The sequence below is a fragment of the Macadamia integrifolia genome, chromosome 14 (assembly GCF_013358625.1).
Source record: "Macadamia integrifolia cultivar HAES 741 chromosome 14, SCU_Mint_v3, whole genome shotgun sequence".
Classification (NCBI taxonomy): Eukaryota; Viridiplantae; Streptophyta; class Magnoliopsida; order Proteales; family Proteaceae; genus Macadamia; species Macadamia integrifolia.
Window position 1 is genome coordinate 18,866,331 of NC_056570.1, and position 13,585 is coordinate 18,879,915.

The 13,585-nt window shown below is 36.6% G+C and overlaps 1 protein-coding gene across 1 annotated transcript; it reads left to right on the forward strand.

The window, feature by feature from the left end:
- The first annotated feature begins 10,424 nt into the window (after positions 1 to 10,424).
- On the forward strand, positions 10,425 to 12,558 carry LOC122062065 (NAD(P)H:quinone oxidoreductase-like). Its single transcript, XM_042625706.1, has 3 exons — positions 10,425 to 10,620; positions 10,699 to 10,890; positions 11,804 to 12,558. The coding sequence occupies exons 1-3, from the start codon at positions 10,548 to 10,550 to the stop codon at positions 12,109 to 12,111; spliced, it is 573 nt and encodes a 190-aa protein (XP_042481640.1). The 5' UTR covers positions 10,425 to 10,547; the 3' UTR covers positions 12,112 to 12,558.
- The last annotated feature ends 1,027 nt before the right edge of the window (positions 12,559 to 13,585 follow it).

Sequence of the window (13,585 nt, forward strand, 5' to 3'; positions counted from 1 at the left end):
TTTCCCTTGTTTTGACTGTACCGTTCATCGTTTTTATCTGTTTAAAACATGTACCGTACGTCTTTGTTTTTTTGCCGTTCCCGTTTTAACTAACAATGGTCCAGACATCAGTTTTGTTGTTGGTATGTTAGGCAGATATGTGAGTGATCATAGCATAGATCATTAGGTTGCAACGAAGAAGGTGATGAGGCATTTAAAGGGGACTAGGGAGTACATGCTTACTTACATAGCATCTGATCAAGTTAGAAGTGATCGGATATTCAGACTCTGATTATGCAGGATGCCTTGGTAGTAGGAAGTCTATATCATGATACATCTTTTTACTTGCTGGTGGGGTGATTTCTTAGAAGTCCAAGAAACAGACTTGTGTCTCTACTTCTACTATAGAAGCAGAGTTTGTGGCATGCTTTGGGGCCATATCTATGGCAATTTGGTTACGAAGCTTTATCTCAGGGCTTCGGGTCATCGACACCATTTTGAAGCCGCTGAGAATATATTGTGACAATATTACTACTGTATATTGCTCCAAGAATGACAAGCATTCAAGTAGAGTAAAGCATATTGGAGTAAAGTACAATTTTGTGAATGAATCAATTCAGAAACAAGAAGTGTCTAATACACATATCAAGACAAGTTAATGATTGCTGATCCTATGACCAAGGCATTAGTGTCTAAACACTTTACAGATCTTGTAATGGATACGAGTTTATGTAAAGTTTGATATAATGGTCATATTATGTTAAACATTTTTACTTATTTATTTAAATTATCATGATATTTGTTATTTCTGAATATTTCTCACTTTATTATTATGCGTACACATTTTATTTGATATATATGAGATATTATGTTGGACCATTTAGTTATAGACTTTTCTAGTCTATTCCCTACTTTGGCACTTGTTTGGATGAGGTTACTAGTGTTATAATAATGGAAGGGAGTATGTCGTTATATGATATATAACCGCCATAATCCACATTAGTGTTTTTGTTCAAATATGTATTATGATTGAGATGACATAAAGTTGATGGGTTTACTTTCAAATTACAGTAGTATGACGTTGGAATCCAAATTATGTTTAAGATTGTTATTATGTGGTCATATGGTTCAAGTGAGAGATTGTAGGAATATTCTCTAGAATATTCTTTATTATCGTCCTATATACCAATTAGGAAATTGATCGATAATAATCTCTAGTATTGGATTCTAAATAGGAAACCCACTCCTCATCTAATTAGGAAAAAGTGTCCTACCTTATTTGGCACACCTTGATGGAAGGGTGCACAAACTTTATTAAATAGGAATCTAGGTCCTCTTTTTACCCTAACATCACTCTCATTATTGGCACCATCACCAAGAGAGCATTAAGGGGAGATAGTGGGAGAAACCTAGAGAATACATTATGTTCGTGCTTAAGGTTGCATGAAGAATATAATGGCGGTGAATTCTTCACAATCGATGGTGAACAGTATGCGGATTCCATGAATATATGGCAAGATCCTATTGTTAATATATAGTAGGACTTTTGTCCTTCACTTTGTTCCAGCATTCTTGAGACAATGGTGTTAGTGATGATTTTTAGAATGTGGAGAATGGTGTAATTGTTCTAAGATTACAATCTTGAGAGAAAATAGAGTACCAGAGTCTAATATTGGGAAATATTCAGAAAATGGGTTTCGACCCTTGTTTAATATTACTCTCTATGTCTTTGCATCAAATAACAAATTGACTGAGAAGCAGAAATTTGAAGCTTACCAAAGGTAGGGTTTTTTCTGAGAATGAGATTCTCATGACATTTATGAGGTAACATTTCTTCCTCCCAAGAGCACAAAGAATCGATTCGGAAGAACCTGCAACAGGAGTGTTCTGTAAACCTAAACCAGATTTGGCGAAGAAATTCAAGAGCAACTTGCTTTCTGGTTCGATTCCTCCCAGCATGGGTTCTTTGGAGATGAAACTTAGATAGGTAAGTTGCCTTAAGGTGTAAGACCTTCAATTCAAATTTCAGGAAAAACCAAGAAGGATGGATGGAGTTTGATCCAAAATTGATGGGAAGCAAAGACACAGAAGAAGAACGGAGAAAAGGGTTTCACTGGGATGAGAAGAAAGAGGGAAGATAAGAGAGAAGGAATCACATAGGAGAAGAGGGGTGGATAAGCTCGCACACCCACGGCCACACAAAATTACTCGATTCATTCTCATGTTGCTTGTTAGAGAGTTGCAATGGAGATGGTTTCAGCTCCTCTTTTCTCCGTGAACAGATCAGGTTCACGTACGAGAATGTTCTCGTACACCTAATCCGTGGATATAGAATCTATTAAGTGAAGAGAGAGAAAATTGATTCTATATCCATGAATCAGGACCGTTCTCATACATTCTCGTACGTGAACATGATCTACTCTCCTTTTCTCTTGGAGGTGACAATCGATTTTAGAGATATTAACGGTTGAAGTATTTAGAGATTAGAGATGACGGTAATATTGTATTTTGAATTGCATCTCTAACACCATCAACAAATGTGGGGACGAATGTCATTTCTAGAAATACAGGGGAGGAGAGTGAAATAGAGGCAAAGTACAGGGGAGGGGAATGTAATTTACTCTTTTTTTTTGTTCTTTATTTTGTTCTCAAAAGTTATTTAATGTAATATTATAGGTATCATTTTTCTTTTTTCTTTTTATCTATTTAACAAAAATCATTGTTGAAAACCATTTTTTATCAAAACATAAAAATGGTTTGGTAACTACTTGACAAAAATGATTTTTTGTGAGAAATAGTTTTGTATCTCTATGTGCAAAATAGTTTTTTAAAGAAATGGGTGAAGAGATTCCCTTCACCCATCTTTCTTATAACTCTCTTTCTCCACTTTAGACTGAAGAAGAGGGCTTGGATTTCTAATTACAAAGCAAATGACTACTACCTCTCTCTATTGAGCCTTTAAGCACATGCTCATTAAAGTTGAGTGCAAAAATAATTGAAAATCATTTTTTGCCAAAACATATAAATGACTATTGATCTCTTTTTGGTTTTTGTGTTTTACCAAATGTTTTTTAAATAGAAACAAGCTTCATAAATGATACCAAATGCAGCCAAAACCATTTTTGTGAACAAAAATTAAAAAGAAAAATGATACCAAAGAGGGCCATAATGTAGGGATAAAAATAGGTTTCAAGAATTTCAAAGTTATCTAATGTAGTATTTTATATGAAATGACAATTTTATACTTAATATGCCAAAAATACTGTGCCAATGAGCAGTTGACATGTGGCACAAGACAACCTCGAGAATCAACCCAAAAAAGGAAGTTAAAGGCTGCATTTGGTAACGTTTCTATTCCAGAAATGACGTTTCGTATCAAAAACGGAAATTTCAGTTTCTGTGTCAAAATGTCGCTTTTCTTTTTTTGGAATGAAACTAGAATAACGGAACTGCCTTTGTCGTTCTGTCAATTCTCGTTTCTACCTTCTTCTTTTTTCACTTTTTGTTCAAAAAAAAAAAAAAAAATGAAACACACCATAAATGCACCAAACGCTTTATTCTGTTTTTTTGTTCTATGAGAAAGAAAAAACTCCAAGAAACATTTTTCTAGAACATTACCAAACGCAGCCAAAGAGTCCTAGAAGGAAACAAATCTCTCGGGATTGTGCAATCATCCAAAGATCTCCCCTCCCCTCTTTGGCAGACTCTTATCCAAACTTAAATCTTTTCAAATAAAGAAGCCAAGTTAGACTTCCATAATAGGAGGGATTCTCCAAGCCCAAAAATGGAAACCCATTAGGATATGATCTCAAAACCGACCTCCACAAGAAAGCTATCTCCAAGCGGGACTCTTCTCCGCCCCAATGCTATAAAGAGGGGTGTAGAAACCAAGATAATTCATTCTACAACTCACTAGCTATTATTACTCTCATTTCTACTCTTCAGTGTAGCACTGATCTGACTTAAGTATTTGAGAGTCCCCCTAGAGTATTCTCTGGGCCTCTCTTGTGGAATTCTCACAAACAAAAAATATATTATCTTAAAAAGGGAAAAAAGTAAGGTTACAACTTTTTCCCCCTCTCTCTCTCTCTCTCTCTCTCTCTCTCTCTCTCTCTCTCTCTTGTTTTGTTTTAAGGCCCCAAGGAGATTTGAACTCATGACCTTTTGATTTTGAGGTGTTGGTCTTTGCCAATTGTGCCACTCCTAAATACTTTTAATTCCTTGTATAACTTCTATGGAGAGTTAATGACTATTGGGCCAAGGTTCAAAAACCCGGGAATGGTCAAGGCCAATACCATTCCGATACCACTCTATTACGGACTGGATTATAATGTATCGAACAAATCCACCCCTGTTTAAAAAAAATCAGTTTTTATTAGTATTTTACCCTTGAACCATACTTGTGGAACGGGATCGGAAAGGTTAGGATCAGGGATCTGTCAACGCAAATACCATTCCAATCCAGCTGCTACTGACCGTTCCATTCCATTTTTTGGAATCATACATTAGGCTATCTTCTTAGTTCATCACTCTGGTTACAATAACATTTTCTCTACAGTAATTGTATGTGTGAAATACTAACCTCTCCCCAAGTACTATAAAGTTTTTAGTCCATAGAAAAATTACACGTGTAGCCACACTAGGAAGGAAGTGCTAGCACTATGCTTACTAATTGACCGTGTGGTCATGCTCTAACAAAAGCACGAGGCATGTCTGTTGTAATCGGGCAATCACTGAGAGGGGGTGAATCAATGGGTCCAATTCAATTTTCATAACTAATGTGAATGTTGACTTGACAATCCCTGTAAAACTTATACCTGCTTACACGCAACTGTATGCACACTTGCCTCTCATAGGCACTTCTAAGTATGCACACTCATACTACATTCTATGCACTTCAGAAATAATTCAATACAAAGAAATCCACACACTTTGCAAGATGTCTACATCCCCAAAGTAGTATCTGTAAAGGCTTCGCACTTACTCAATATACTACTTTAACTACACCTATAGCTGGGAGCACCCACACATAGTTTTCCCAACAAACAACTAAGAAGGCACACACTAATGTTTAGCACTCACCCCTAATGTTTAGCACCCACTAAACACCTGCTAGTATAGAGATACATAATTCATACAGCTTGCCCTATAGTCAAGCTTAAGCTAGCATGCATACATCATTCTCAACTATAGCTAGCATGCATCATCATTAAAACAATGTGTGTAAAGTAAATTTAGGGTTAGAAAGTCTCACAACTAGTTATCTGTGATGTTCTGATACTCTGAAAAGTACCTAGGACTCTTCACTAATCATTGGAATCTCCAACTTCACCTTTCTAGGAGAACTTGGTTTTTCAAGTTTTCTCTGACCAATTTAATGCTCACAAGCACCTCTCTATAGTCTTCTAGTTCTTCAATGCACTAAAGAACCCTCACTTCCTCTTCTCTCTTATTTTCGCTCTTCTCTTGGTTTAGAATTATTGTATAATCAAAACAGCCCAACTACCTTCTCAAACCAAATGGAGTGAATGTAACCTCCAAAATTCATCCAAACCCATTCAATGGCTCACACACAAAGGGGGAAGTTTCTCTTTTCAAAACCATAGGTATCTTCTTTTAAAAGCCCTCTTTTTTGCCTTCCATTAGATAGATCACAAATTATGAAGAATTTGCAATTTGAATGGACCAATTTGGTGATGTGGTTGAAAAGATATGACATTTTTCATGTTGGACCAACTAGAAACAAGCATTTGAAATCTTTCCAAGGCGGCGCAGGGTAAGTTTTGCAATGCAGGGTGTGGCGGCGTGCATCTTAGTTGTAGGATTGCAGATAAAATGGCACCTTAAGTAAGGGCAGTTAGATTATTCAAATGCTTAAGAGATCCTAGCCAAAGGATCAGCATCAGTTGAAGCAAAGCTTGATGCAATGCCATACACTAATGTCATCTGTCAACAACGTTGTCGCCTTCTTAGTGGTTGGCGCAGCGGATTATGAGGAGCCAGTTGGATTTGATGTTGAAAGGCAGGAAGCTATCAACACCCTTGGATCGACATCAATAGATCTTGAGCAACAAGATCTCAACGATCGAAATCTTTGGTGTGTGCACACATGCACGCGCCTCACACTTAAGCAGGAACTGATCAAGTGAAGCGCAGGTCCATTACACTTGATGCAATTGACCACTCATAGAGCTCGCGGGAGCATCTTCTTCATCAGTGTCAATGCAAAATCGTGCCTGCCTCAGATCTAGATCTGAGCCACATGGTACCACTGCAACCATGGATCTTGATTTACAAGCCTTTTAAAAATGCACCCAGGCTCTCCAATCTTAAAAAAAATTAATGCACCCCCATAGATAGAACTTTTGATTTTTTTTCATAAAAACCCCTCATTTCAAATGGAAAATGCTCAAACTCCCCTTCCTAAACCAAGAACAAATTGTCAATTCCAGTTTGGAATTTTTGGACCGATCTTCTGGAAACGGTGATACAGTTTGGAATTTTTGGACCGATCTTATGAAAACGGTGATAACTTCATACGAATTTGGATTGAGTCGAAACGAACATATTATAGATCACTACTCAAATCTACAATTTTTCAGGAGACCCAATCATCAGACTCAGCCATGCAATTGCCCCTAATTGCGAATGCGATTGTAACTTCTTCATCCGATATCGAAATGGGATAAAACCACTTGCGTTGAAAAGCATTAATTATGCTCGTATTGTTATATGTGAGGATCTGTCTTTCAAAAAAAATCATTTTCAATGTAAAAAATGCCCCTGAGTGTAAATAGGCCAAATTTATAGTTTTAGCCCGTAAATCCACACCAACTATGATGGATGACCCAAATCACTTCAAACACCACATACACCATTGCCATCTCATCGAAGATCGTACGCTACCATGTTACCAATGTCGGCTACCTCATCCAAACTGGCCACGTTATCACTGCCACGTGGCTGAGCTTGCCCACAAGAACAACTAGAAAACAACAATATCTACTATGTTCCCGACTTAAAACTAGTATACTGGAACAAAGATACATGGAAGGGTGAGATATAATTGTCATGTTTCATGTTTGATGTTTCTATTAAAGTGTGTCCACATGCTCAATTAATAAGCGTGATGCTAGCATTTCTAGGTGTATCCACATGATTTCCCCACATATCACCATTTAATCATAGGTTTTAGACATTTAATTTCTCAAGTCATTATAATGTTCTAAAGTATAACTTGTTTTGTAACACATAAAATATAAGAACATTTGAATAAAAAATATCAAATTCAATAGGATATTCACCCAAATCATTCACTATATATTCAACAAAAATTTTTTTTTTGGGGGTAAAGATATATATACATTCAACAATTAGAATGACTAAATGAACAGTTCACTCTGGTGTAAAAACCACTTTAGATAAAATGCTTCCAATTTTTTGTTAGTTGGCTTTATTTTCCTTCTTCCATAAATAAGGGAAAACAAAAGCGATTTTTTTTTTTTTAAAGAGTAACATAAATTTAAAACAATATTTGAGAAATCCTCTAAAGCCTATGCATATTGTGCATTGCGAAAAGAGAAATCAAAGTCAATGTTGATCCAAAATAAATAAATGGATGTCGATGCAAAAGAAAATCTCGACCAAGACCCTTAACCCCATGTTTAAAAATTTTTTGGATAATTAATAAATTTTATTTTCTTCAGCATAAAAATAAATAAATAAATAAGTGAATAAGGGATGCAGTAGCATTCACAATTTATCGCAATAAAAGCAAAATCACCAACATATTATTATAACCATCTTTGAAAGACAACTAAGTCAATAGTTATTATTTTCGGAATCTAAGCATGTCTATGAACTCCAAAAGCGCATATGAAAGGGAATACTTCAAAAATATAGTGCTGGCCCCCTTGTAATCCATTGCCTTCTTTACAAAGGTGAATGGAAGTGGATAATAAAGAAGTACAAGGGCAAATCTAGCTGTCAAGATGACCTTTTGTGAACTTTATATCACATTAGGTGGACCTCTACAACTCATACCTTCAACCAGATTTAGAGCTCAATTAATTTTGAGATCAAGATAAAGGTCAATTATCTTCGGATTGTGCCTAGAACCGTCACATTATTTCCTCATGGGCATTGAGATTCGACTGTCTATTAGCTTTCATTTTACCTTGTTTGGTTTCTAATGTAATTGTCCCCCTTTGGGTGTTTATGTATGGCTCTTTTTTTTAATCTAGTAAATTTTCTATCCAATAATAATAATAATAATAATAAATAAATAACCCACACATATGCTTCTTCTTGTTCTAAGCAGTAGGTTTCCCATCATAATCCTTTGAGGTTTAGAAGGGTAGAAAGGACTTGCAAATGACTAAAAAACCCCACATCTGAGTACTGCCGGTAATGCTCTACTTGTATAAGTTTTTCTTGAAAATAATTACATATTACCATGTTTGCACCTCCAAACTTGGACGATTTTCATGATTCTCTAATTATAATGGGCCTTACAAATCAATCATAAAGTGAATTTTTTTTTCCCCTTATCATTCCTTTTATTTTATGAGGTTCTCAATGCTAACCTTACTTTCTCAATCGTTTCTATGAAGTTGGCAAATCGTTTTTAGATATGTTTTAACAATTCACTTTTTTCACTCCAACGGCACTTATATATTCAAACAAAAAATGATAAAAAGGAGGGGAGGGAGGGGGGAGAAGTGTTCTCTATCTAGGAGCATGGCTCATGCAACTGCACAAGACTCAATCAATGCCCTTTCTTTTAGTTCAATCTATAGAGGATAGGAAGATCATTTTTACGGAAGAGGAGAAGGACGGACACAAGTGCATAGGCATGGAAGCCATGTCCTATAAAAAATAAAATAAATAGAAAAAGAAAAAACTTATATAATCTTAAATTGTGAACTCATTCAAGTCACGTAAAGTTAAAAAAGGGAGGACACTAGTACTGAATGACTCTTCCTTTTACACTTATTTTTTAGAGTGTTTTGGGTGGATGGTGACCTACGGGCCTAAGGCTTGATATGATGTGATTCCTATTTCAATTTCGAATTGATTTCACGAAATAGTCAATAAATAGATTTTTTTTATCAAGAAATTAAAATATTTTTGATTACATCAATCTAAAATATTCCAAGAATAAGAAATTCATTTGGTAGTTCAATTTCTATGAATAGATTCTCGATATTTCTTTGGGAGGTGGTGGTGGCGGCATGGTGGTGGAGCATGATGGTGGTGTTAGTCTTGTGACCATTAGGAGAAGAAGAAGGGTGGTGTTTTATTTTTGATGTGAAATTTCTGTTTTGTCCATCAGATTAACCGTGTACTCACGAAAGAGCAAGAGTATAACCAAATGGAACATAAATTTTGAAATAGCTAGACATTTGATTTCTATTTCATAAATATTAATTACCCCACGATATTGAAGGCCTAGATGGTGGATGAGTGCCTAGATTTTCCATGATCATGTAAGGCTGAGATTTTATGGGCTGGTAGATCTTACATGTTTTACTTACATACCTAAAATTCACACCCCCCACCCCAAAAAAATGTTTGAATCTAATTAGAGTCAGTCAAATGGCAAAGCAATATATGAAAACTAGATTTACAAAAAAGATGCGGGCATGCATTGGATCAAAAGGAATGCAAATTAATACATTGGAATAGAAGGGAGGATAATAATTTAATTTGATATTAAATTTAACATATAAATTATTTTCTACATTTCTAATAATCAAAATTTTTATTCTGTTCTTCAAGGGGTGGAATAGATGTGCTCACCACTAATTTTGTGTGGAATTTTAAAGACAAGGTTTCATACCATTGTGACTAGGAAAAAGATCCTCTCCAGTAGGATCCGGCTCCTCTCCAACGACCCTCTAACGATCATCCAAGGGTTAAGAGGGTTTGGTCATGTATTTTAACATTGGCCAACACTTGGAGATGCGTGTCCAAACACTCTTAGCCCTTAGATAAATCCTTCAAGGATCAATGATGTTGGAGAAGAAAATCAACCACCCATCCAAAGGTTGGGAGAGAAGCCGATCCGTGTGACTATGAGACATCAAACAGTACTTCAGCTATTTGATAAGAATACTCAATTCTTGGATTCTTTTCAATAATGAGACACTTTGTTTCACCTAAGAACTAGGAATAAAGCCTCCTTCATGCCACAATAACGCCCTTTCTGACGTGTCAACTGACAACCAATAGCCAATGAGTGTTTGGGTTCTTTGGAACCTAGTCACCAGAGGTAGTTAAACTGACACCATCAACGGTTCCCTCACCAATCTTCGTGCTCCCACGTGTCCCTTTGCGCTCTTTATCAATTCTTTTTAAAGTAAACACCGGCCGTTAGATTCTATTATTTAAATATAAATCAGACCCTGACCGTTCAATCACAATAGAAGCTAAAGCCTCCGGGTTCTATTGAGCTCCCCCATAAATGTGCTTCCCGCTTCCCAACTTCATATCACAGAGAGCAAGTGAGTAGCAAAGCAAAGGAGAGAAGCCGAGAGAGAGAGAGAGAGAGAGAGAGAGAAGAAGCCATGGTTCTCAAAGTTGCAGCTCTTTGCGGTTCTCTCAGGAAGGGCTCCTACCACCTTGGCCTTGTCAGAGCTGGTAACTTCAATCGTCTACTCTGTTTTCTACGTTTCTTTTTTGGTGCTTTTGGGATCTGATTCTTTGCTTTTCTTGTAGCCCAACAAATATGCCAGGATTCCATCAAGGGAATGGAAATTGATCTTTTGGAGATTGGACATCTTCCTTTCATCAATTCTGATCTTGAGGTCAATGGGGCTTGCCCTCCGGTGGTTGAGGATTTTCGTCAAAAAATTCTTGCCGCCAATAGCATTCTCTTTGCCTCACCGGAGTACAACTACTCGATTACTCGTAATCTCTCTGCTCTTCTCTTTCTTATCTGTGAATCTTAGTTTCTGGGTCTTGCTGTACATGCTTTTGTTTTAGAGCTGGAGATGAATTTAGAAAGGGAAGGAAGGGGGTGTTGAAGACGCCAATTGGGTTTTCTTATCGGCTGCAGGGTCCTTGAAGATTCCGGGATTCTAGTTTTAGGTGACTGAAGAGAAACAATTTATCCTTGAAATTATCTGTAGGGTTGGTTCTGAGAGTTGAAACCCTCAACCTTGAACTCATGGGTGCTTCAGATGCCTTGAAAGGAGGGGAGAGAGTGGTAGAAAATCCTTGAGTCTGAATGGATAAACCCTTTTTAGACTAGTTGTTCTGGGGGTGCCCTTTTTTTAGACTAATTATTTTCCATGCATCATACACCTCAAGGAGATTAACCACATTTTGTTTAACAACCTATTTTTCTGGTGTTATGGGATATTTGGATTACTTCCTCTGTTGTTCTGAAAGCATTGCCTTCTAGGTATTTGGACCCATTTTTTCCTCATTTAAGGGGAGGAATTTCACTTATTGGGTATGGTATAAGCCTTTCACTAGTTTAGAACAACTGGGAATGGTTAAGAGTAATTTGATTAGAAGCAAGGTTGCAGCTTACAATATGAGCACTGAAATGTTTCCTATCTTTCGTATTTCCCTACATCTTATACAGCAAAGAGTGGAAAGAAATGCTAGTAGATGGAGTCAAATAATCTTTTCCACATATTGGTTTAGTTTTCATTTAAACTCCCTCTTGTTCTTATTGGGTATGGTAGTGTTGATCTTATTCCCCTGAAAATAGTGGTTGAATCTACAGCAGTCTTGTTGGACTTGAGAGTTAAAGAAAACTAAAGATCAAGAGTTTCTTTTAACTTCATTTTTTTTGTTAATCCTTTGAATGTAGCTCCATTGAAGAATGCAGTTGACTGGGGATCTAGACCTGCCAATGTTTGGGCTGGTAAGGCAGCTGCCATTATAAGCACAGGAGGGGGTTTCGGCGGTGGAAGATCACATTACCATTTGCGCCAAGTTGGGGTTTATGTTGATCTTCACTTCATTAACAAGCCAGAATTTTTTGTCCCTGCATTTAACCCACCACCAAAGTTTGACAGCGAAGGAGACTTAATCGACCCAATGAGCAAGGAGATCCTACAGCAGATGCTTGTATCATTGCAGGGATTTACTTTGAAGCTTAGTGGTAAGGCTCAGTAAATCTTTGCAACTCCGAATCTCACTGAGTACAGATGCTGTTTGCGTCCTTTCTGCAGTGGCACCATAGGTGCCTGTTCACAAATGTTTGTTTTTTAGAAATTTATGTTTGGCAGCGGCTGATTCCAAACTGGCATGGAATGGTTGGGGTTGAAAAAAAGGAAACTAAATTACTCTTTCATAAGATTGGAGATTAAATTTATACTTGGATTTTTCCCAAACGAATCATGTCCTCAATTTATTCTCATCATACTTTTGCTAGATCATGTGGTAATGTAAGCTTTCCAGTTTCTACAGAAATTAATGGGATTCAGTGAAAATAGTATTACTTTGCCAAATGCAAGAGGGCCCATGATTGAACAGTGTGAATTAATTTAGTGGTGCCTCAAAATATGTTATTGTGAAAATATCAATATATCAAAACCTTCAAACTCGGCCTTGTTTTGCTTTAATATCAAACTAGAATTCCTTTTTGGATTTTTGCATCTAGAGTATAAAATTAATCTCTGTTAATCTCATAAAGAATTGTAGACATCTTATGACAGCTCAAAGTTTGGATTGTACCACTAGTGTGGCTGCACATGATTTATCTTGTGCTACAAGATCATCCCCCTTAAAAATCAACTAAGGTTTCAGCTTGACCTCTCAACAGCCTTAACAAGTCCTTTACAATAGAAGAGTCCTGTTGCTTTTTAATGTCTTTAGATCGAAGTATGTTTTGCATACTTATGCAATTGAAAAGGAAATATCTAACAGAGCAGTGACCTTCCAAATGATAAGTGGAGCTACAACTGATGGGACAATAGATCAGTTCATGAAATTTTTTCTAGATAAATAAGTGAAGCTATAAGTTATTGTTCTACATAAACATTTTCCAGTGGAAGGATATTGAAGCTTCTCCCTTTGGTGGACAAATTAGACAGACAGGCCTTTTTGTGTTGCTATTTCCATCATGAAATTCAAGGTAATTGAGAATCTCTCAATAATTAGTAATTACATATCCTCCTGCATTGACTGGGATATGTATTCAGTTTTATGTTTGTTTCTGTTAGATGCCCACACCATAAAGCACAAACGTTGGCCATCACCCCTTGACAACCTTTTTAAACCATAGAATGGATTTAGGTCTGAACTGCAGATCCTTTTGGTCATTTTGTTTAACTCAATGACTTCAAAAATCACCATTTAAAAACAATCTAAAAGGTACCAAAAGTCAATAGAATTCTTAGATATTGCCAGTCCACTTGACAAGCACTCAAAAGAAGTTGCAGACACCTTCAATGTTTCAACAAGGGATGAATCAGTCATGAATTTCAAGAGATGGAGTCTTACCCAGTAGAAACCAATGGCAAAAGCATGTATCCAGAAGAAATAAAGGGGGAGGGGGGGGGGGAAGAGGAGTAATAAAGACCTTTGTGAACAAAAAAAGTACAGATTCTTCATCCAGCCATTCTTTGAACAACTTAAAACAACTGCA